Here is a 23254-nt window from a genome sequence, read left to right as displayed (position 1 = left end):
GGCTCNTCAGCTCCTTGTGAGGATTTTAAGAGTGGTCCCCAAGAGCTGTGCTGATGGTTGGGTTGGGTCTCACCTCCTCCCCCTGCTCTCAGGAGGAGCTGGAGCCAGAGCTGAGGCAAGGAGCCAACACCACCTCCTGTCTGCTCCCCCCCTGCTGAACTTTCGACCTCCCAGCACTTGTTAAAATTCAAGTGGAAAACTTCACCTGATTGTCAAGGCTCCAGTTGCCCCTGCAGGGAGGCACCCCCGGGCTGCAGGGAGAGGGGAATGGTTATTCCCAAGGGCCCAGCCAGGATCTGGTGGGAGCTCAGGGATGGGGGATCCCAAGCGAGGTCCCTTTGGGAAGGTCAGAAATGAGGTTCCTGGGGAACGGGGGGATGGTTGGATCCTTCTGCCTTTGGGTGGAGGTGTCAGGGGGGAGGTGACCTGGTCCTGAGGATCTTGGAGGAGTGGGGGTTGGATTCCGGGAGCTTCAGAGGTGTTTTCCAACCCGGATTTGTGCTTCCTCTGTTCCAGGAGGAGAGGGAGAAGCGGCGGCTGGAGCAGCTGGAGCGCAAGAAGGAGCTGCAGCGCCTGCTGGAGGAGGAAGACTCCAAACTGAAAGGGAAATCACCCAAGCAGATCCCCCCAGGCAAGGTCACCAGGGCCCAGATCGAGGAGAGCATCAGGAAGGAGCAGCAGCAGAAGGAGAACTCGGAGACAGGTGGGGAGGTGGCAGGGAAAGGGGTCCCCTTGGCCATGGGGAGGGTGTTGCTCCCTGTCCCCTGCTGTCACCCGGGTGTTTGGGGACCAAGAGCTGCCCTGCCTGCAGCTGGGGGGTGCTGCCTGCATGTGTCCCCCCCAGCCATGGGGAAAAAGGAACCTTTGTAGGGCTGCAGAGCTGGCGTGTCCCAGCCCTGGGGGACATTTCCCAGCTTTTTGGGGTTTTTTCTTTTTTTTTTTTTTTTTGCTTTTTCCCTTAAAGTGTTTTGGAAAAGAGTGTCCAGACTCTCTTCTGGAGGCTGGATTTGATGTTAACGTTTCTTCCCTTCCCTCCCTGGGCAGTGGAGAAGGAGAAGACTCACTTGGAGGTGCCCTTGGAGGAGAACATCAACAGGAGGGTGCTGGAGGAGGGCTCGGTGGAGGCCAGGACAATCGAAGATGCCATTGCTGTCCTCAGGTACCTGCCCAGCTCACAGCCCTGCTCTCCTCTGAAGGAGAGACACTTCCTCACCAGAAATTCTCCCTCCCTCCCCCAGAACCTTCTTCTTTTTAACCTTTGGGCCACCAACTCCCTCCCCAGGCCACATCCCCCACGCGCTCTTCGCGAAATGACTTTTGGGGACACATCCCGGGTTTTGCTGCTCCTCCATCCCCACCTCACCGAGGGGATCAGAAAGGGGGGAGGGTCTGGTGCTGGATGGGGGCAGGTTCTCACCTTTTTTGGGTTTTTTTCCCTGCCTTTTGAACCTCCCAGTGTTGCCAACGACCCGGACAGGCACCCCGAGCGCCGGATGAAAGCCGCGTTCTCCGCCTTCGAGGAGCTTCACCTCCCCCGCCTCAAGCAGGAGAATCCCAACATGAGGCTCTCCCAGCTCAAGCAGCTCCTCAAAAAAGAGTGGATGAAGTCCCCAGAGAACCCCATGAACCAGAGGCACAAAGCTTACAACAGCCACAAATAGGACTTTCAACCTGGAGCCCCCCCAAACCAGGAGAGAGCCGAGGAGGAACCTCCTGCTTCTTGCTTCTCCCTTCCCTGCTCCCACTTTTTTCTCTTTTTTTGTTTTTTTCTCTGTTCCTGGATTGAAGAGCAGCACCTCAGGACCCTGCAGTCTCCTCCTGGCCTCACTGGTGGCCTGTCCCCCCTCCCTGTGTCACCCCCCCAACCTGGACAGACTAACGCTACCTTCACGCTTCTGAATTTGGTCGTTTTCATACAGAAAAAAAAAGCAAAAAAAAAAAATCTCCTAACTCACCCCCAGCCCTTCCCCACGGGTGGGTGCAGCCTCCCGGGTTCAGAACGAGGAGTGGAGCCAAATCCACCCCTTCCAACCCCCCACGGGGTGAATTTTTGCCTCCAGCATCTGCCCCCTCCCTTCCTTGTGGAGCTGGTGGCCCTGGAGAGGTTCCAGGCTTGGGCCAGGGCCACCTCCCCCCTTTGGACTTGGGGGGGTTGGATGGGGAAGAGGAGGAGGAACCTGGAGGGGAAGAGAAATTCTGGGGGAAAAGAGAAAAATCTGCAGGGGAATGGGAGAAATGACCCAGGGGGTGACAACCCCCCCGTGTCACATCCCCTGGGGGCTTTGCTGGGAGGGTCCCCAGGAGGGGCTGCCCAAAAATGCCCCCCAGGAGGGAAATCGTGGCTTCAGCCACCGGAATGAGATGGATCCCCAGGGGGGGGGGGGATGCAGGACCTGTTTGCACTTTGGGGGTCCGAGGGGGGGGGATTTGGGTGCTCTCTCTGCTGGAGGGCCAGGGCTGAAGGAACAGTGCTGTGGTGTGTGTGTCCCCCCTCCCTGGCTCCCCCCTTGACACCCCCTGCACACCCCCCCTCCTTCCCTCCCCCCATTTTTATTTTTTTTTGTCAGGAGTTTGTGTTTTACCCAATTAAAAATTTTAAAACCCAGCTTCAAACCTTCTGCACGGAGCAAATGGGGGGGGGGGGTTGGTTCCTCCCCTCACACCCTCCTGGCTTGAGGGGGGGGATTTTTATTTTTTATATAGCTTATTTTTTTTATATTGATTATTTTGGTTTTCTATTATTTTTATTTTTTTATATTTGTTACTTTTATTGTTTAGTTTGATTATTTTAAGGGGGGGTTGGGGGGGGGCTCTGCTTTGTGTGTGTGATTGCTGCAGTGATGGAAGAGGCTGCACCCTGCCCACCCCCCACCCCCCCAGCTCCTTGCTGCTGGAATAAGGAACCCACGTGAGTGTTTCCATCCCTTGGGGGGGGGGGGAAGGCTGCCCACCCCCCTCCCCTCCTTCAGCCCCCCCCCCCTTTTAGCGCAGAGGCCTTGGGCTTTGTGCAGCAGAGCCCACCCCCCTCCTCCTCCTCCTCAGCACTGCGGCAGAGCCTCTCCTGCCCCCCCCCCCCTTCAGGGGGGGCATTTTTGGGCAGGTTTTGGATGGTTTTTTTGAAGTGGGGGTGTCCAGGCTGGCTGAGGGGTGAGATGGAGTGCAGGGTTTCCCCCCCTCTATATGTGGGGAGGGGTCCTGGAGGCTGAGCCCCCCCCCCCCCCATCGCTCCCAGAGGAGGGGGAGCCCCTTTGATGCAGGGAACCCCCCCTGCTGCTGGGGGGGGGTTGGAAGGATTCATGTGGGATCGACCCCCTCCCCAACTGAAGGCACAGGGGGGGAGTGGGGAACCCCTCCAGTTCCAGGGGGGGTCCCCAGTTGCAGAGAAGGGATTGATGGGGGGGGTCCCTCAGGGGGGGAGGTGAATCCCCCCCCCAAGCGCAAATTAATGGGGGGGGGACCGCACCCCCCTCCCACGGGAAAGGGGGAATCCCGCAGTGCGGGAGGGGATCCCCGGGGCACAGAAGGGGTTAACGGGGGAACCCCCCCCCCCCCCACTGCAGTGCGGGGGGGGCGGTGTGTCCCCCATCCCCCCATCCCCCCTCCATCTTAACGAGGCGGTTCCCGGGGGGGTCCGTACCCGCTGCGTGGGGAGGGGGGGGTGGGATTCCCCGCTCCTCCCCCCCCCCCGGGATTCCCCCTCCCTCGCGGAGGGGGGGGTCGCGCTCGTGCAGTGCGCATCCCGAATTAGGGGGGGGTCGGTGTTGCCATGGCAACGGGCTGCGGGGGGACCCGGGCTGTGTGTGTGTGTTGGGAAGGGGGGGGCCGAGGGGGGGCGGGCACACGGCCCCGGGATCCTCCCCGCAACCGCGCAGCCGCGGCAAACGGGCATCCCCCCCCCCACCCCCACCCCGGGCATCCCCCACCCACCCCCACACCCCCATCCCGGGCATTCCCCCCCCCAACCCCGGGCATCCCCCCCCGCGACCCCCCCCTCCCTCCCCCCAGCACCGGGTATCCCTCCCCTGCATCGGGCATTCCCCCTCCCCCCCCCCTCAAATCCCGCAGCCCCTCCCCCCGCACACCGCCCACCCTCTGCAGCGGACACGCTCTGCACCATGACCCCCCCGCACTGTGCGCACCCCCCGCACCATGCAGCCCCCCCTCCCCCCCCCCCTTTTTCTCACCTTCCCCACGCACCGCCCCTGCAACATCCCCCCCCCCCCCAGCTGCAGCCCTGCACCCCTCTGGCTGGACAAAGGGAGCGGGGTGGGGGGGCACCCAACCCACCCCACCCCCCCACTGCCAGCACGCACACCCCCCCAGCGCGGTGCCAAAGCTCTGGGGGGGTCACCCCGAGCCTCATCCCCAGGTTTGGGGGGGTCCCTGTTCCCCATCGGTGACACCAAAGGGTGGGGGGTGTCACCCGGGGGGGTCGGGGGGGCTCTGCATCCCCCCACCCCCGTGCCAGGCCAACCATGAGGCCACCAAAGCCACGCGGGTGGGTCGCAGCCACCCGGCTTTGTCACCTCCACGGGTGGGGGGAGCAGCATGGCGCCCGTCCGTGGGTGCTAGGGGGGAGGTTTTTTGGGGGGGGGGTCGCTCGCCCACCTCCCTACGGCTGCTGCTGAGTCGAGCGTGAATTTAGCAGCCCAGACAAAGCTGCGGCGGTGGCCGGGAGAGGCGGGAGGGGGGGGGGAAACGGTGCGGGGGGGCCGGGGACGCGGGGGCGATGCGTGTGAGCAGAATAGCAACACCGCCGCACCGCAGCCCTGGGGGAAACCGAGGCACGGAGCTGCGGGGTGGGGGTCTGGTGGGGCTGGAGTCGAGGTTGCTCGGTCATCCCCCCCCCCCGCCCCCCAACCCCACAACCGGGTCGGGTCGGGCCAGCGGAACCCGCCGGTAACTCGCCACCGCGCCAGCACGTGCCGACACCGGGCCATGGTCACCGGTGGCACCGCTCGAGGGGACGGGCCGGGGTCTGCCTGCAGGTGGGTGTATTGAGGGGGGGGGTGGGCCGGGGACCCCCCTCCTCACCTCCTGGGGACCTCCTGGTGCTGGGGAAACACCCCCCCACCCCCCCTCCGATTACTGGGGAACCCCCTGACTGCTGGGAATCCCCCCAGCTCATCAGGATCCTCCAGCCTGGGGGAAACCCCCCGGCTTGTGGGAACCCCCCCGGCTCCAAGGGGGACCCCTGGTGTGTGGGGACCCCCAGCTCCTGGGAATCCCCCGGCTTGTGGGGCCCCCCCAGGGCAGGAGGGATGCAGGGATGCAGCCAGGGACACACACCCCCACGTGGCTCTCTGGAAAGGGGGGGGGGCTACCCCGAGGTTCAGGAGGTCCGGAGCAGGCAGAGCCCCCTGCTCCCTCCCCCTCGCTGAGCCTCCCGCAGCCCCCCCCCCCCCACACCCCGCATGACAAAGAGGCGGGGAGGGAAAGGGGGGGGGATCGGGGCAGGAGGCGGCTTCGGGCAGGGGGGCGCGGGAGGCAGCCCCCGGTGGTGACAATGAGGACGCGACGGGAGTGACTGTCCCCGGCTAAAAATACCCTCTCCCCCCTCCCCTCCTCCGCCAGCGCCGCGGCCTCAAGGTCAATGCCCGCCCTGGGGGGGCCGGGGGGGACGCGGGGGCGTGGGGCGGGGAAGCCCCCGGCCCCCCCCCTTCCCTTCCCCCCCCCAACCCTGCGCCGCGTCTCCCACATGCGCCGGGCACGGTCACTGTCACCACCGCTGCTCCCAGCTGCCACCACCCTCGCCCCGGCACATGTCCCCCCCGCCCCCCGGGCCCCCCGGAGAGTCCCCATAGTGCGGGGCTGTGGCAGGTGAGCGGGCGCGGGGGTGGCAGCGGGGGGGACCCTGGGGGCAGCAGCCCCAGGGGATGGCTTCCCAGTGTCTCTGGAGGAGGGGGACACACCAGGGACACCCTGCTGCGGGGGTCGCCTCCCCCGGTAATACCCATCTGCCGGAGTCAGGGGGTTGTGGCCGGGCTTGGGGACAGCGTGGCCACGGGAACCAAAGCTGTGATGGGGAGCGCGGCAGAGCTGGTTGGGGGTCCTGAATGTGTGTCCCCCCCGGGCTGCTGGCCCGGCTGTGGCGTGACATGGCCCTGGCGTGGCCCCAGCCCTGCCCGGCACCCAAGGAAACCAGGGAGACCCCGGGCCACAAATGGCCTCGGTGGATCCGTCGGTGACCGCCGAGGTGGTGGGGCTGGTGGCACCGGGGGATGTGGTAGTGGTGGGACCGATGTGGCAGTGGTGGGATTTGGCGGTGCGAGGTCCCGGTCCGGTGCTCCTGGTAGGTTCTGGTACCGCGCGGTGCCTGTGGCCTCGCCGTGCCGGGCTGTGCCCCGCATGTGGCGGTGCAGCCGTCGAGGCTGTGGGGTGCGGGAGCCCCTCACGACCTTCACCGTGACCTTGAGCCGCACCTGGGGACCCTGCGGAGGGCTGGGGACCACGGTGGCTGCGGGGACACCTTGGTGGCTGCGGGGACACCTTGGTGGCGGCAGAGGCCACCGCCCCGCAGTGCGGGGATGAGGCACTCCAAAGGGGTTGGGGAGGTTTGGAGGGACCCCCGCCTCCCCTAGGGGTTCGTGGCGGTGCCAGGGGTAGCGGGGACACCTGTGTCCCTCCCCAGCCAGCTCCGGGGAGGGGACTCCGTGGTGGCCCGGCGGGGGCAGCCAGGCGAAGCGGCTTTGTCCTTCGGCTGAGCCGAGTGCGTGGGGGAGGCGGCGGGAGGACCCGACGCGGTGGCTTTGTCTGGGGACAGCGGCGCCGTGACAGCCAAAGGGGGGGACGTGGGGGACCCGAATCCCCCGAACCCCCCCCAGCTCAGCCCTGGGCACCGACTCAGCCCCGTACAGGTAGGGCATCCCCGGCCGCGTGTCCCCTCCCGAGGTGGGAGGGCTGGGCACAAGGTCCCCGTTGGACTGGGGGGTTTTTGGGGGGGTCTCGGCTGCCTCTCCCAGTCCCGGGGACAACGGGGCTGTCCCTGCTGTCCCTCTGGGGCCGGATCCAAGCCATGGCCTTGGTGGGGGGGCTCTGAGGAGGGTTTTTCTCAGGGAGACCCTGGGACAATCCAGGGGATTCCCCAGCGTGGTGGCGGGGACGGGGAGGTTCGGGTTGTCCCCACGTGTCCCCTCACGCGTGGCAACCTGTGTGGGACCCGCAGATGCCCTACGGGTGGGAATGGGCCAGATCCTACCTGGGGCAAATCCCCCCCAGTTCTGGGTTCTGCCCCTTTGCATCGGCCCTGATGTGCTGGGGCAGACAGGGGGTGGCCGGGGGGGACGACATGGGGTGTCCAGGGGGAGGGGAGCCGGCTGATGGCATCACTGGGGGTCCCACAGTGACCGTGCTGTGCTGTGCTATCCCAGTGCTCTTCTGGAGCTTGGTGGCTTCATGCTGGTGCCTCCAGCAGCCCCAGAGGGTTCGGGTGGCCCCAAGTCCCCATGTCCCCTCCAAACCACATTCGGCTGCCCCTGCCCTGCCCTGCGGGGGGGCACTGGTGGTGGCACACCCCCTCCCCAGCCTTGTGTTGGTGGTTTGTGGGGCCGGGGGTTCCTGCTGGCACCACCAGATGCTCTCAGGCCTGGGACATATGGCCCGGGCTTGGCGGAGGTGGCCGGAGCTGAGGCCACCCGAGGAACCGGGGGGATTTTTGGGGACAGGGGGGGTTGCCAGGGATCTGACGCACTTCATGCACCCGGCAGGCCGGGGGGAGGTCCCGAGGGGATTTGGATGGAGGTCCCACCGCCCCGAACAATCCTGGCCACTTGGCCAGGGCCCTGTCCCCTCGGCGCGGCGGTGGGGCAGTGGCCATGCCACCCGGCTGCTAGCCACGGGGCCTGCAGGAAGGGCCGGGATGGCACCCGCTGCTCCCCCAGAATTCCTGCCCCTCCCTGGCCGGGCCCGCGATCCCCCCCGGCAGGAATTAGCCAGAGGGTAATAAATAAATCAGCAGCCGGAGCCTTTCGCCCGCCGCTATTTTTAGCCGCACCCTCCTCCTCCTCCTCCTCCTCCTCTGCAGTTGCTCCCCGGCAGCAGCGCTGCTCCGGGGCACGGGGGGGAGCGGGGGGGTCCCCCCGTCACCCTACACCCCCCCTCAGGGCACGGGGGAGGGGGTTAAACCACGCATCTCGCTCCCATGTCCCTGCTTCAGGCAATGGGGTGCTGCCCCACCTGGGGACGCCCCCCCCCCCCCCCAAGCTCTTCTTTAACGCCAGTGGCACCCCGGGACCCCCCCACACCTCCCCAGGGCCACCCGCACCCCGAGTGTCCCCGTGTCCCAGCGCTGCAGCGTGGGGGGGGGTTGCACCCCACAGCTGCACTGAGACCCCCGGGGCTGAGGGGGTTGGGGGGTCCCCGGGGGTCCTCTGTGTGCGGGGACACGAGGACTGTGGCTCAAGGACGGTTTCTTTGGGGGGGACACACCTGCCACCACCTCCTTGTCCCTACACTGGCACCCGGGGGGACAACGCTGGGTGCCCACCCTGCGCACCCCCCCTCAGCATCCCTGGGGATGCGGCCACCAGCTATGGGGACAGGGGACACACCTGGGAGGGGGGGGGACAGGGGCTTCACGGTATTGTTCCCCCCCCCCGCCCCGCCGCCCTTTCAGCTGCCAAATCGCGATGTCACCATCGCCAGCCATGTCCTGACACGGGGACAATTTCCTGAGGCCCGTTTGCGTCGCCACCGGAGCCATTAGCGAGATGATGGTTAATCAAATAGTTCCTGTCACACCCCCCCGGGGGGTAGGGGGGGGTCTGGAACTTCAATCCCACCCCCCCCTCATTGCCAGGGGCCAAAAAGTTGCTGCCAGGCCGCGGGGGTGGCGGCTCCGTGGTGGCAAAGGGGGCTTGGGGACAAACCTGGGTGTCCCTGTCACCCCCCCACACCCCCCCCCGCCCTGCCCGCTGCGGTTTTTGTGGTGTTTCGGGTTTCTTTTTTTTGTTTTTTTTTCGGTGTAGCCCCCCCCCCCCCAGCCGAAGATTAACAGGAAATCGGAGCCCATTTTCCTGCAATAAATTTGGTAGGATGGAGAGAAAAACGCTCCAGCTCGGGGGGGGTGGGGAGGCAAGCACCCCCGAACCCCCTTTGGGGGAGGGGAAGGCAGGGGGGCCCCCACCTCGGGATATCTCCCCTGGCAACAGAGAGGGGACCCCCCCACCCATGGATTTAGGGGGACACTGGTGGCACCCCCCCATTCCACCCATGGCTGCAGTGGGGACACCCACACAGTGGGCCTGGGGGGGGGGGTACACAGGGACACCCCCTCGGGTGTCAGTGCCAGGGTGGGACCCCCACCTGTGTGCGGGGGCTCTGGGGGGGCCCCGGCACCGCAGCTGAAGGGTTTTGGGGACCCCCCCCTTGATGCTGTGTTTCCTCCCGGCCAGGCGTGGAGGGAAACCCATGGCCCCCGGACCCCCAGGCCCCCCCCGTGCAGAGACCCCCCCACACAGTCCCTAACGCCCCGTGGGCCCCCCCGGCCGGCCCCAGGGAGCCTGAGCAGGTATAGGGGGGAGTCGAGGGGGTGTTTGGGGTGTCCTGAGGGTGTCGGGGTGCAGTGGAGCATGCAGGGGGGAGTTGGGGTGCTGGGGGGGGGTCCTGGGGTGTGTAGGGGTGCTGGGGGTGTGCTTATTGGGGCACAGTGGGTGCTGGGGGGTTCTTTTGGGGTGCTGGGGGTGAGCTGGGGTTGCTGGGGGGGTTGCTGGGGTGCTGGGGTGGTGTTGGGGTGCTGGGGGGTGTGTATGGGGTGGTGGGGGTGCGCATGGGGGATGTTGGGGTGCCGGGGGGTGTTGGGGTGCTGCGAGGTGGGGCTGTTTTAGGTGCTGGGGGGGTTACTGGGGTTTGGGGCGCAGGGGGCGAGCGTGGGAAGGCTGAAGGTTGGGGGGGTGCCTGGGGGGAGCTCTGGAGGTGGCAGTGGGGGGCTGCAGGGGGGAGCACAAGAGGACGGGGGGGGCCTGAGTGGGGGGTGTTTGGGGGTACAGGGGGAGATAGCGTAGGGGTCTGGGGGCGCGGGGGGGGGGCTCGGGGAGCACACGGAGGGGGGGGGGCTGGGGGCGCGGCCAGCGCTCGGGGGGGCGGAGATAAGGGGCGTGGCGTGGTTTACGTCACGGGGGCGTGGGAGGTCTCTGCCAATGAGAAGCCCCCCCCCGGCCTCTGTCCCGCCCCCCCCCGAGCGCTCCGGTCCCGCCGCGCGCCCCCGGGACCGAGCGGGGCTGCGGCGGCGGCGGGACCGGCCCGGCGGCAGGTACCGGGGGGACACGGGGGGAGCACAGCACCCGGGGGGGGGCCCAGAACCCTGGGAGGGGGGGGGAACTCGGGGGCGGCCGGTACCGGGGTGGGGGGAAGGAGGGAAACCCAGCACGCCGGGGGGCCCGGGAGCGCGCAGCTGCGGGTCGGTACCGGAGTCGTCCCGGTGCTGCGGGAGAGGGCACCTGGGGACGGAGCCTTCCCGGCCCCGGGGAGCTGCAAAGCAGGGGGGAGGAGGGTGTCGGGGTGCAGTGGCACCGACCCCCCGGTGGGGGGAACGTCCCCTACGGGCAGGACGTGTCCCGGTGGGCAGGACGTGTCCCCGTGGGCAGGATTTGTCGCCATGGGCACGACATGTCCCCACGTACAGGATGTGTACCCCGTGGGCAGGACGTGTCCCCAGGTCCAGGACACTTCCCCCGTGGGCAGAACGTGTCCCCAGGGTCAGGATATGTCCCCCGTGGGCAGGACGTGTCCCCAGGTTTAGGACACTTCCCCCGTGGGCAGGAGGCCATGTCCCCACGTACAAGGGACACATTCCCTCCCGGTCAAGGCCGGCACGTGGGCACCACGTCCCCCGTTTGGTGTCACCGGGTGCTGCTGGGCGGTGGGAGGATGTTGATCCCCTCTCCCCGGGGACCCCTCCAACAACCCACCCGTGTGTCCCTCCCCCCCCCTCCCCATTCCCTTGTCCCTTAGGTCGCCCCCGCGCCGCTGAGCCATGCGGGATCGCCCGGGTCCCTCCCCTCCAGAGCCATGAGCGGCTGCCGGTACAATGGGGGGGTGGCACGGCCCCGGGGCCCCCTGAGCACCTCCACCCGCACCCTGCACCCCCTGGAGGGGGAGACCCAACCCCTGCGGCCCCGAGGCCCCGAGGTGGTGGTGGTCTCACAGCCGGAGGAGCAGCCCGGTGCCCCGGCGGTGGCCTCGGGGCAGGATGAGGCCGAGGAGAGGGGAGGGGGCCCTCGTCGGAACCAGAACATTGGGTACAAACTGGGCCACCGGCGAGCCCTCTTTGAGAAGAGGAAGAGGCTCAGCGATTACGCCCTCATCTTCGGGATGTTCGGCATCGTGGTCATGGTGACAGAGACAGAACTGTCCTGGGGGGTCTACACCAAGGTCAGGGGGGTGAAGGGTGAAGGGGTCGGAGGGGTTTTGGGGGGGTCCAGCCGGGCTCACCCCCCCTCCCACCCCATCCCTTGGCAGGAGTCATCGTATTCCTTTGCACTGAAATGCCTTATCAGCCTCTCCACCCTCATCCTCCTGGGGCTCATCGTCATGTACCACGCCAGGGAGATCCAGGTGAGGGGACAGCCACCCATGGGTGCTGCCCGGGAGGGCCACATCGCCGTGGGAGAGAATCCCCCCACCCACCCACCCAACCCCCCCACCCACAGCTCTTCATGGTGGATAACGGTGCCGACGACTGGCGCATCGCCATGACCTCCGAGCGCATCTTCTTCATCTCCCTGGAGCTCCTGGTCTGCGCCATCCACCCCATCCCCGGGCAGTACCTCTTCACCTGGACGGCCCGTTTGGCTTTCACCTACGCCGCTTCGGTGGCCGAGGCCGACGTGGACATCATCCTCTCCATCCCCATGTTCCTGAGGCTCTACCTGATCGGGCGGGTGATGCTGCTCCACAGCAAACTCTTCACCGACGCCTCCTCCCGCAGCATCGGGGCCCTCAACAAGATCAACTTCAACACCCGCTTTGTCATGAAGACCCTGATGACCATCTGCCCCGGCACCGTCCTCCTGGTCTTCAGCATCTCCTCCTGGATCATCGCCGCCTGGACCGTACGAGTCTGCGAGAGGTAATGGGGGGTGCTCCCCAAAAGGGACTTTATTTGGTTTGCTTTTATTTCCTGGGGTGGGGGAAGGAGGAGGGGGCAGTGCGGGGGGCTGGGGTGCAGCTGAGGATGTAGGGTGCAGGTTGGGGAGGGAGAAGAGACCCTCCCCTCCTCAGTGGGACCTTTGTGCCCACAATGGTTTTGCTGAACCAAACCCATTCGCTAAGGACCCCCCCTGTGCCCCCCTGGGATGCAACAAGCCCCCTGACCGAGGGGTGCTGGGGGTCTGATGGAGGGGATTGGGCCCTGGTGCAGGATGTGACCCGTGGTCCTCAGCTGCACCCCCCAGGACTCTGGGATGCTGGGATTTTGGGGTGCTGGGGTGCCCTGCCCCTGCTCCCCCCCCCCCCTCACCGCCCCTTCCCCCCCCGGGACACGCATTAACTGCTTTTGTTTTCCCTCCCTGACCGCTCTGCTGCTCGCAGGGACAAACTGTGAGTGACCCCAGGGACTGGCAGCGTGTCCTGCACGGGACGTCCCCGGCCCCCCCCTCCCCCAGGCTTCTGCTCCCCAGAATTTAGGATTAGCTGCAGCCAGCAGGGGAGGGGGGGGGCAAAAGGGGGGTGGGATTGATGGGTAAAGAGACTGTGAACACGGAAAGGGCCCAGAGCCCTTTTCCACTTGGAACCTCAGCAGCTGCTTTCTGTGTGTCCTCCCCCCCGTGTCCCCCAGCCTGGCACCAGCCGGGGGTCCCATGGCAGCATGCAGGGGGGTCAGAGCATGGGGGTTCCTTCTGCCCCAGCTCTGGGAGCTTTTGGAGGGCTCTGGCAAGGGGGGGTTTGCTGCAGGAATTGCTCTGGGTCCCAGGGTGTCCTGGGAGAGGGGTTGAACCCCCACAGCTTGGTGTGAGCGGGATGGGGTCACTGGAGCCTTCGTGTTTCTGCCCAGGGGGCTTTGGCTGAGTCCCCAAGGGCTTTTGCCCCATCTCCCGGGGGGGCTGTTGCTTGGGGTTTCCCCTCCGTGCCAGTTTGGGAGTCCTGAGTGCACCTGGGGAGGATGGGACCCCCCCCCGTCCCGGGTGCCTTCCCGTGGGGTGACATCCTCATGCTGCCACCTCTTTGGGGACAGGCTCAGCCCCCGCTGCCAGCCCAGCCCAGGGTATGGGGGTCCCCTTGTGTGCCCCCCAGCATCGTGGTGCCGGCTGAGGTTCCAAGCCCAACCCGCGGGGCTGTGCCTGGGGCGGGGAGGGGATGGGGGGCGAGGGGAGGGACGCAGCAATCCTAAATTCCTCTGTGTTGGGGGTGTTTGTGTGCGGTGTCCCCCCCCGCCTCGCTCCCATCCCCTCCCTTCCATTTCCTCAAACCCCCCCCCACCCCCCTGCATGTCCCCGTCCCAGCTCAGCCGCCCCCAGCCCCGGGGGTCCCGTGGGGATCTGCATTCGTGGGGTGGGTGCCGGCTACCAAATCTCAAAGCACGGTGTTCCCTGCTCCCCTCCCCGTGGCCCCGGGGCTACTCCTGGCCCTGGGCTTGTTGGGAGGGGGGAGAGGGGAGCAGCTCGCTGGGGTGACCCCCTAAGGGGTGGTGGGATCTGTGGAACTGTCCCCTGCTCTGCAGAGATGGGGTGTCCCCTCCCCGGGGGGGGGGGTGTCAGGCAGTGGCCCCCATGTCCTGTGCTTTGAGATCTCCATGGGGACAGAGGTTGCTGCTGCTCCCCCCCTCACCTCATCTTCCTCATCCAGCAGCCCCACCCCCCCAGAGGAACCCCCACTCCTGGGGGGTCACAGCTTTCCCCCTGCCTGGTGCCTGTGTCCCCAGATTGTCCCCAGTGGTGTGTCTGGGGGGGGGGGTGGTTGGGGACTGCATCCACCAGCTCCAAAGCAGGGGTTGGGATGGGATGGGATGGGATGGGATGGGATGGGATGGGATGGGATGGGATGGGGAGGTCCAAGCCAGCAGTGCCACCTAGGGTGGGGGGGACAGATGGCAGTGACAGTGAGTGTCCCCGGGCAGGTACCACGACAAGCAGGAGGTGACCAGCAACTTTTTGGGGGCCATGTGGTTGATCTCCATCACCTTCCTCTCCATCGGCTACGGGGACATGGTGCCACACACCTACTGCGGGAAGGGCGTCTGCCTCCTCACCGGCATCATGGTGGGTGAGGGGAGGGGGGATCTGGGGGTGGGGGGAGCATTATGGGGGGCTGTTCCTGAGCCCCTCCTCCTGCTGCATGTCCCCAGGGTGCTGGCTGCACCGCTCTGGTGGTGGCCGTGGTTGCCAGGAAGCTGGAGCTGACCAAAGCGGAGAAACATGTCCACAACTTCATGATGGACACGCAGCTGACCAAGAGGGTGAGACCCCCACCCTGATACCCAACCTGTCCAACCCCCCCAACACACAAGGACATCTCCATCCCTCAACCTGGGGTTTCACCCCTCCCCAGGTGAAAAATGCAGCTGCCAACGTACTCAGGGAAACGTGGCTCATCTACAAACACACCAAGCTGGTGAAGAAGATCGACCATGCCAAAGTTCGGAAACACCAGCGTAAGTTCCTCCAAGCCATCCATCAGTAAGTGCCAAACCTTTACCTCCTTCCTACCAGGTCATAGATTCCTCACCCATCCTTCCTTCCCATCCCTGGACCCCCCCCTGCGACCCCCTCCCCTCCCAAGGTGGTCCCTGTCCCCAGCACTGCTCCCCTTGCTGTGCCCATCCTGACCTGACAGCTCCTTGCTGAGGGTTGGGGGCTCTCAGCTGCCTCCTGCTTCCAGGGGGGTCACCCAAGGGGCTTGGGAAGAGGGGTGGGTGGGGGACACCCCTGCAGTGGGGAGGTGGGGGGGGTCCATCCTGCAAATGCTGTCTTCTCCCCTCGCTCTTCCTGGTGGTACTAAAGCTGATGTTGTGTTTTGTCTCTGTTCTGCCCCCCCCTCCCTGCAGAGCTCAGAAGTAAGTGACACCCCCCCTGCCCCTCCCCTGCTTCTCCTGGCTGTGAAATTTGTGTGCATGAAATTTGGGGTTGGGGACACACACACACACGTTGGTGCAGCCCCCCCCAAAGGGGGGGTTGGGGTGAGGATGGAAGGGCAGGGGCTGTGCTTGCAGAGATGGGGAGGGGGCTGGATGGGGAGGGGATGGGGGGGTGTGGGGGGCTGTGCGGAGGTGTCACTGACCTCACCCCCCACCCCCCCATCATTATCTTGTCAGGTTGAGGAGTGTCAAGATGGAGCAGAGGAAGCTGAACGACCAGGCCAACACCTTGGTGGACCTGGCCAAGGTGAGGGAGATGCTGGGGTGGGCTCCAGGTTTTCAGAAGGGTCTCCCGGTCCTGAGACCCCCCTCCCCATCCCCTCTGTGTCTGTGTGTCCGTCTGTCCCTCCCTCCCCCGGTTCTCCTCAGACCCAGAACATCATGTACGACATGGTTTCGGAGCTGCAGGAACGTCACGAGGAGCTGGAGAAACGTCTGGGGGCTTTGGAGACCAAGATGGAAGCTTTGGGGTTGAGCCTCCGGGCACTGCCCGGCTTGGTCAGCCAAGCCCTGGGGCAGCAGCAACGAGAGCTCCTGGGGAGCTGGACCCCCCGGCTCTGCACCCCCACCAGAACCCCCAGAACCCCTTCCACCGCCCCCCCCACCTCCTCGGACAGCGGGTGATGGGGGGGGGGGGTTTGGGGGATATCCCCCCCTTTTTTTCCCCACCCCCCCTCCTCTTATGTCTTGGCCATCGTGTGGCTGATCTCAGTAGCTTTGTTCTGTAAAGCCCTCTATAAATTTCCTGCGTTCACTGTGCTGTGCCCCCCCCCACACCCCCCGGCCCCCCCACCCCCTCGCCAGCCCCTCCTGTGCCCCCCTGAAAGGGTGGTCAGGGGGTGAGGGGTGAGCCCTGACCTCCAGGTGGGCTTTGGGGGTGGGGGGAGATGCAGAAATTGCTGCGCTGGGGGGACGGGAGGGGATGGAGAAGCCCTGGGGGGGATGGAGGAGACATGGGGGGGTGGAGAAGCCCTGGGGGGGTTAAAAAAGGGGAGGGAGAGGGAGAAGCCAAGAGCCCTGAGCGTTGTGGGGGGGCCTGGGGGCTGCTGGCCCCACCCTTGGGTAGGGGGTGGAAGTTGGGGACAGGGGATGTGGGGACACCTGGGGTCTTGCCTGGAGGGTGTGGAGGGGGGGGCAGCCCCCCCTTGGGGTGAGCAGGGCTGAGCCCCAGGGCTTGCGGGTTGGTTTGTTGGTGTTTTTTATTTTTTTTGGGGGGGTGTGGGGGGGCTGCTCTGTTCCTGGCTCTGCCATGAAGTGACCTTGGCGAAGTCACGTTACCTCTCTGTGCCTCAGTTTCCCCCATCTGTAAAATGGGGAGGGGGGAAAGGGGGGGGGTTGGGGGGTGGCACACACACGCCAGGGGTCTTGACCATTGTAAAGTGCTGTGAGATTCCTGGATGCAATATTCAGCCCAGACAACCCCCCCCCAGAGTGGGGTGGGCAAAGACCCTCTGCCAGGACCCCCCCAGCCACGGCCCTCCCCCGGGGGGTGGTCCCACTCCCCAGCCCATCCCCTCAGCGTGGAGGGGGGGCTTGGGGGGGGGGCTGAGGCACACATTAAAGGAGGCTGAACTGGACACTTTGCTCTCTGCTCCTGGCAGTGGGACCCCTGTGGGGTAGGGGGGTCCCGAGGAGGAGGGGAGGGGGGGGATCTCTGCTGCCACTGGGGCAGTTCTTTGGTTTGTTTTTTTTTTTTGGGGGGGGGGCATGGGGCTGGGCTGAGGTGTCCAGATGGGTCCTGCTGGACCCCAACCCTTTGCAAAGCCAAAGGCGGGGGTGGGGGGCAGGATGTGGCCCTCGGGGGGCACTGGGTGAGGGGGAGGAGGGGGTCGAGAGCCCGGGGGGGCGGGGGGGGGCTTAGGGACAGATCTTGCCTTGTGGTGACGAAGCTGTTAATGTTTAACCGCTGGTGCCTGCCACGGGCAGTGCTGGTGGCCCGAGGTGGCCACAAGGGACATCGCGGGGAGCCCCGTGTCCCACCATGAGACGGGCAGGTAACGCTGGGGGGGGGGGGAGCACACGATGGGGGGGACACAGTGGGACACACGAGTCCAGCAGCACCCGTGGGGTCCTGGGTGGTGAGGACCTTTCTGCTCCTCCTGCCTGGAGGGGGTTCCAGAGGGTCCCTGTCCCACCCAGGCTGGGTGCTGGGTTGGGGGGACACCCCCTGGCTCATGCCCCGGGAGGAGGAGGTGACACCCCCGGGACACAGCCAGGGTTCACCGCCGTGTCCCCAAATCACCCACCCGGTGGATGATGGGAAGGGAAGGGAAGGGGGCGCGGGGCGAGGCTGCCGAGTGTGGGGGAAACTGAGGCACGGGAAGAGGGCCGGTAACAGCGGGGGGGTTGGGGGATGTTTGCTGCTCATCTCGGGGCTTCTCCTTCAGCAGGGCTCAGCCCGGAGGTGAGGAGGGGGAGCAGCCGCCAGCTGCACCCACGGGACCCCCACCACCCCCACCCACGGGACCCCCGTCACCCCCGAGCTGCAGGGAGCCGCTGGCTGAGCCCCCCCAACCCCCCAGAACGCTGCTGGGTACGGAGCCGGGTACAGGGGTGCTGAGCCCCCCCGGCTGGGCTGGAGAGGGGAGGGGAGAACCCGGGGTGTCCCAGGGGGAGGAGGGACAGCCCCGGGTGGTCCCCCCCGCCCCACCCCACGCATCCTTCACCCCCGAAGGCTCCCCCAGCCCCAGCCAGACGAGTTGTCTTCGCGGATGAGGTGATGCCACCAGGGAGACCCCCGGGGAGGAGGAGCCCCCCGGCCGCAGCACGGGGGGGCGGGTCCGTCCCCCCCAGTCTGTCCCCCCAGCCACGCGCTGTCCCAGACTACGTGGTGTAAGTGGCTCCTTGGGGGACGGGGACAGCCACGGGGACCCGTGAAACCCAACCAAGGGGGTCCTGCCCCCCACTTTCCCTCCTTCCCCCTCCCCAGGAGGTACCCAGCGATCCGCAGCCCCCGGCAGCGGGAGGGCTACAAGGGGGTCTTCCAGGACCAGCTGGGCGAGTACACGGAGCTGCTCCAGGAGCTCCGCGCCGCCTGGCAAAGGCTGAGGGGGACGGAGGTGACAATGGGCCGGTGGCCCCCTCCCCACCCCACCGGCAGGAGGGTGGGTGACTGGGTGGGCGCGGGGGGGGGACGACGACACACAAGGTCGTGGGTGTGATGAGCTGTCCGGTCTCTGCGGGGGTTGGGGATGGAGCCTGGGGGGCTGCAGGGGGTGTAGGGAGGGGCCGGAGGGGGTCCGGGGACATCGGGTGAGAGGCACCAATCCAGCTGGGACATTCAGGAGAGGCTCTGGGAGAGGTGCTCGGGTGGTAGCCCTGCGGCAAGGCCCGCTGGCCCCGGGCCCCCCGGGCTAGTGAGTTCCGGCTCTGCCGGCCCAGGCTGAACCGCCGGGGGTCCGGGATGGGTCTCACTCTGCCCCACAGGACGGGGACAGGGTGACCCACGCCTGGCACCAGCACGGGAGGAAGACGAAGGTGAGCAAGGCTCAGGATTTACTTCTCCATCTTGGGGGAGGGACCCCCAGAACCCCCCCGGCGCCCCCCGAGGAGGGGTGGTCCTGGCTGAGCAGAGTCCCTGGGGCAGGATTGGGCCTTGCTGGGGAAGCAGCAGCGGTGCCAGTACCTGCAGCAGAAGCTGACGCACATCAAGGCGCGGATCCAGGAATTCGAGCGTGGGGACAGCGGCTGCTCCTGAGCCCGGGCCCGGGCCAGCACCCACCCCCTGGGTGGGGGTCCCCAGGGGCTGGGTGCTGGGGAGGGGGTGAAGATGCTGCGGGGATGCACCCAGTGCCCACCCAACCCTTGTAACCCCCCGGCCCAGGCAGCAACCCCCCCCCTCCCCTCCCCAGGCTGCTGGGGTTGGGGTCTTCTGGGTGCTCCGTGCCCTGGGGAGGGACCCTCATAGCTCTGCCCCCCCAGCCGGCAGGGTGCTGGTTGGGTGCTGCTTGTCCTTGTGTGCTTCACCCCGTGTGAACTGGGGTGAACCCCCCCCCCCCGGGGCACCGCAGTAATGCCCAGAACTGGATTTTAATACAGCACGGTGATGGTTTTGTTGTTTGTTTTTTTTTGTTTGGGTTTTGTTGTGGGGTGTTTGGGTGGGGGGGGGGGCACCCTTAATGCACAACTTGGGGGGCACCTGGTAAATACATCCCAGCCCAGCACCCATGGACCCTCGTCCCCAGGAAAGCACCATGGGGGGTGCGGGGAGGGACCCCGAAGCCCTGAGGGAGCCCGGGGGGTGCAGAGCCCCAGCTGGGTGGGCTGGGAAGGGGTGCCCCCCCACTCCGGGCTCCCCCGTATTTCACCCCGTTCCGCTTAACCGAATCCTCCCCGGAGCCGCCGGGACGGAGTCCCCCGGTGCTGAGGCTCCGGGAGTAAGGGCGGCCCCGAAGCGGCCCCCCCGCCCCATGCCATCCCACCCCTCCCCGGAGGCGGAAACCGGGGCCGGGCCGGGGCCGCTCTCCTGCCGAGCCCGGCTGCCATTTTAAGGTGAACAAAGAGGCGGAGGCGCCGGCAGGTGAGTAGCTCCGTGGCGGACTGGAATCCCCCGGTACCGGTACCGGCACCGGGCCAACTCTCCGGACGGGGGAAGGAGGGAGGTGGGAGGGATGCACCGGGGGCTCCGCTCCCCGCCGCCCAATCCCGGGGTCCGTCCTTCCCCGACGCCCCTGTGCTCACCGGGGGCCCCGCCGGTACCGGGTTCCCCGCTGGGATCTCTACTGCACCGGGGTCTCCACCGGTACCGAGATCTTTATCGGGGTCTCCGCCGGCACCGCCGTTCCCAGCGGAGTCCCCGCCGGTACCGGGAAACTCATCGGGACCCCCCCCGGGATCCTCACTGGTACCAGGGGCTCACCGGGATCCTTAACGGGGTCTCCACTGGCACCGGCGTCCCCAACAGGTTCTCCGCCAGCACCCAGAGCGGGTTCCTTGCCGGTACCGGGCTCCCCGCCAGTACTGGGGCTCCCGGAGCCGCAGCCCCGGCAGGTGGAAGGCAAGAGGCGGCCGTTCCTCCCGGGGGGGCGATCCCGGGAGTCTCTCTGCACGCCCGGTGACCCTCAGCAGGGTGAGGACTCCCGGAGCCCCCGGTCCCGTGTCCCCCCGACCCGCACCGGGCTGCCCCGGCTCACCGCGTCCCGGCTCCAGCTCCGGGACCCCGAGACCCCCCCGGCCCCGCTCCGGGAGGGGTCTCAGGGATCCTCAGCAGCTTCATCCCCGGTGGCGGAGGGGCTGCCCCGGCTGGGGTGGGTCGGGAGGGGTTGGCACCCCCCAAAAAGGGGGGGGGATTTGGCTTTGGTTCCCCGCGAGCCGCCGCTTCAGACCCCGGGGGACTTCTCCAGGGTGGCAGCTGCACCCCAGACCCCCCCCCCCTTCCCCACCCTCCCCTCGGGGGCCCGATCCTGCCCGGTGGGCCCTGGCGTTGCCGGGGGAGGGTGCCCGGGTTGGGTTTCTCCTGGGGGGGTCAGGTTTCCCCCACACTGCTGCTCGGGGGGGGGGTCTGAGCTGGGGGTCCCCACATCACTTTGGAAAACGAGAAGTGTTTGAAACCAAATTTGCAGCTTTTCCTGCGGGTTCCCAGCCAGCCCCGCGTTGTTGTTGTTGTTGTTATTATTGTTGTTATTGTTGTTGTTGTTATTATTATTATTAATTTTATTATTTTATTGTTATTATTTTTCTAATCCAGCAGAGCTGCTTACGGAGGAACCCTCGGGGTTAGCACTAGCCTTGGGTAAGAGGTTTTCAGCTTTAATTAGAATTTTAACAATCAAATTCATTCAGGACGTGTCTGGCAGCAGTGGGGGGGCTGGAGGGGGGGGTTGTGTGTGGGGCCAGCGTGGGGCAACATCTCCCGCGTGGGGCGGGGGGGGGCAGGGCTGGGGTGCGACCTGGCACCTTTTGCCGACAGATGCTGTCTGAGTCACTTCTTCTCCTCCTCCCCGTGCCTCAGTTTCCCCGGGAGTCACCGTGACTCCGGTGGCGTCGGGGCGGGCGGTTGTTGCCGGCCCCCCTGGGGCTGGTGACGGGAGGGGAGGGAGGGAGGGAGGGGGGGTGGAGAGGGATGGGGGGGGGTGGTGACCAAAGTCCCTGCCAGGTTTGTGGAGAGGCAGAAAGCCCAGCGGTGCCTCCTGGCTCAGGACCATCTCCTCACCAGGGGCTCCATCACCTCCCACCCATGTTCAGCAAGAAGTCCTACGATGGCCCCCCCACAGCCTACGGCCCCCCCACAGCCTACGGCCCCCCCGGGGGTGATTACGGCTATGACTATGATGCCCGCTCGCCCCCGCCGGGCTCCTACTACATCGAGGATGCCCCCCAACACTTTTACAAGTGGACGTCCCCCCCCGGCGTGGTGAGGGTCCTGGAGGTCGTGGTCATCCTGCTCTGCATCGCCATCTTCGCCTGCGTGGCCTCCACCCTGGCCTGGGAATACGGCTACGGATACGGGGGGATCTACGGGAACGGTTTGGGGGGGGGCTTCTACGGCTCGGGCTACTACGGGAGCGGGGTGAACTATGGCTACGGGTACGGCTACGGGGGCTACTACGGGGGAGCCCCCAACCCACGGACGGCCAACGGGTTCATGATCGCCATGGCCGTGCTCTGCTTCCTGGCCCAGCTGGGGCTTTTCGTGGCCAGCGTCAGCAAGTCCAGCAGCTCCCGGTCCCGCCGCTTCTACCTGGTGGTTCTGGTGGTCTGTGGGCTCTTGGCCTTCGTCATGCTCATCGCCTCCATCGTCTACGTGGTGGGGGTCAACCCCCAGGCACAGATGAGTGGCAGCTACTACTACAACCCCTTGTTGGCCATGTGCAACCAGGTCTACACCGGCAGCACCTACCTGAACCAGTACCTCTACCACTACTGCACCGTGGACCCCCAAGAGGTGAGAGTGCACCCCACAAAAACTCCCACAAACACCTTCCCCCGACCAGCCCCCTGAACCCTTTGCTGCTGTTAAAGGCAAAAGGGAGAATTTCCACCACCACGTCCTGCCCTTGGGATGTCCCCTCTGGTGTTGTCCTCTCTGGCGTTGTCCCCTCTTTATGTCCCTTTTTGGGGCTGGGGAGGGCAGGGGGTGAGGAACCTGGGTGAGCCGGCTGCCTGCATCAGGGAGTTTCGGGGACGGGAAGAGGAGCAGGAGGAGGTGTCTTTCCTCCCCCCCCTCCCGGTACCTTCTACTTTGTTCTTCCCGGTTGTAAAATGGGAAGGCGAGTGCTGGGATGGGTAGGGAGAAGGGGGGGTCAGGGTGGCAGCTGGGTGCCAACTGGGTGCCAGCTCTTCCCAAGCACCCACTGGGTCAGTGGGGCAATGAGAAGCATCACAACAAGGTCCGCGATGGTTTCGGCTGGGGCCGGCGGGGATCCGGCGGGACACGTGGGTTGGGACCGGTGGTGCCGGTTCCCATCCGGCCGGGCCGCATTCCTGGAGCCGGAGCCGGGGGGAGGGGGATGGGGATGAGGGGGGAGCCCCCGCGCTGCTCCAGCTCCTGCTCCACGCAGCGGGATCCTGGGGAACCAGTGGGATCCGGGTCGGGGTGCAGCGGGGGTCGGGGTGCTGCGGGATGGGGTGCTGCGGGATGGGGTGCTGCAGGGGTCAGGGTGCTGCGGGGTTCGGGGTGCCGCGGGGGTCAGGGTGCTGCGGGATGGGGTGCCGCGGGGTTCGGGGTGCCGCGGGGTTCGGGGTGCTGCGGGGTCGGGGTGCTGTGGAGGTGGCAGCCTTCAGCCCCAAATTTCTCCTGTCCCCATGAGAAAATCCCCCTCCCCCCGATGGTGCTGGGGCTTTTTCCTCCTGGTGGGCTCCATCCCAACTGGGGCCCCATCCCCTTTCCCTCCACCATGGGGGGGGGAGGGGGGGGCAGATATCAGGATTTTGTGGTGAGGGGAGCGATTTCGGCCCTGGGAGGTACCAGGGTGGTTGTGGCCCCTGCCCTGAGACGTTTCCTCCCCCCACCCCCCCCAAATCTGCCCCTCCAGGCTGTGGCCATCGTCTGTGGGTTCCTCATTGTCCTCCTGCTCTGCCTCATCTGCTTCTTTGCTCACAAGACACGGAGCAAGATCTGGAGGTATGGGAAACACAACATCTACTGGGACAAGGTGCCCGTGGGCCATGAGGGTCCCAACGTGGAGGAGTGGGTGAGTCTGGGGGGGGTCCTTCCCTCGAGCACCCTCCTTTACCCCCCTTCAG

At 66.4% G+C, this 23254-nt stretch overlaps 3 protein-coding genes across 12 annotated transcripts; all 3 read left to right on the top strand.

The window, feature by feature from the left end:
- The first annotated feature begins 4912 nt into the window (after positions 1-4912).
- LOC103533368 (small conductance calcium-activated potassium channel protein 2-like) lies at positions 4913-15815 on the top strand. 8 transcript variants are annotated; one of them, XM_030468482.1, is made up of 12 exons: positions 6288-6292; positions 6632-6857; positions 9393-9508; positions 10951-11370; positions 11458-11553; positions 11649-12067; positions 14054-14195; positions 14282-14392; positions 14485-14612; positions 14981-14989; positions 15248-15317; positions 15440-15815. In XM_030468482.1, exons 4-12 carry the CDS (start codon positions 11008-11010, stop codon positions 15692-15694), a joined length of 1593 nt encoding a protein of 530 aa, XP_030324342.1. In that variant the 5' UTR covers positions 6288-6292; positions 6632-6857; positions 9393-9508; positions 10951-11007; the 3' UTR covers positions 15695-15815. The 8 variants fall into 8 exon arrangements, with proteins under 8 accessions (XP_030324347.1, XP_030324345.1, XP_030324339.1 ...); XM_030468487.1 differs by lacking the exons at positions 6288-6292; positions 6632-6857 and adding an exon at positions 4913-4988; XM_030468485.1 differs by lacking the exons at positions 6288-6292; positions 6632-6857 and adding an exon at positions 5686-5820 and having other exon boundaries at positions 15479-15815.
- Positions 15816-16986: 1171 nt separating this feature from the next.
- Positions 16987-19115, top strand: OCEL1 (occludin/ELL domain containing 1). 3 transcript variants are annotated; one of them, XM_030468478.1, is made up of 6 exons: positions 16987-17064; positions 17458-17603; positions 17745-17902; positions 18000-18174; positions 18497-18547; positions 18657-19115. In XM_030468478.1, the coding sequence occupies exons 1-6, from the start codon at positions 17052-17054 to the stop codon at positions 18765-18767; spliced, it is 654 nt and encodes a 217-aa protein (XP_030324338.1). In that variant the 5' UTR covers positions 16987-17051; the 3' UTR covers positions 18768-19115. The 3 variants fall into 3 exon arrangements, with proteins under 3 accessions (XP_030324338.1, XP_030324336.1, XP_030324337.1); XM_030468476.1 differs by having other exon boundaries at positions 18452-18547; XM_030468477.1 differs by having other exon boundaries at positions 17005-17064; positions 17461-17603; positions 18452-18547.
- A 766-nt stretch (positions 19116-19881) lies between these two features.
- Positions 19882-23217, top strand: OCLN (occludin; the record flags this gene model as incomplete). The annotated part of the gene is made up of 4 exons (XM_030468491.1): positions 19882-20138; positions 20760-20801; positions 21225-21953; positions 23044-23217. Coding segments are annotated over exons 3-4 (882 nt in total), but the record flags the coding sequence as incomplete, so codon positions are not given.
- Positions 23218-23254: the final 37 nt, after the last annotated feature.

This window comes from Calypte anna, unplaced genomic scaffold (genome assembly GCF_003957555.1).
Source record: "Calypte anna isolate BGI_N300 unplaced genomic scaffold, bCalAnn1_v1.p scaffold_143_arrow_ctg1, whole genome shotgun sequence".
In the NCBI taxonomy this organism is placed as follows: Eukaryota; Metazoa; Chordata; class Aves; order Apodiformes; family Trochilidae; genus Calypte; species Calypte anna.
This window is presented reverse-complemented; position numbering and strand designations above follow the sequence as displayed.

Coding starts and splice junctions, on each gene's coding strand:
- LOC103533368 (XM_030468487.1), top strand. CDS start 11,008: ATGAGCGGCTGCCGGTACAATGGGGGGGTGGCACGGCCCCGGGGCCCC. Junction 11,371..11,457: donor CCTGGGGGGTCTACACCAAG/GTCAGGGGGGTG, acceptor ATCCCTTGGCAG/GAGTCATCGTATTCCTTTGC. Junction 15,318..15,439: donor CCTTGGTGGACCTGGCCAAG/GTGAGGGAGATG, acceptor GGTTCTCCTCAG/ACCCAGAACATCATGTACGA.
- OCEL1 (XM_030468476.1), top strand. Junction 17,604..17,744: donor ACCCCCCAGAACGCTGCTGG/GTACGGAGCCGG, acceptor TCACCCCCGAAG/GCTCCCCCAGCCCCAGCCAG. Junction 17,903..17,999: donor GCTGTCCCAGACTACGTGGT/GTAAGTGGCTCC, acceptor CCCCCTCCCCAG/GAGGTACCCAGCGATCCGCA.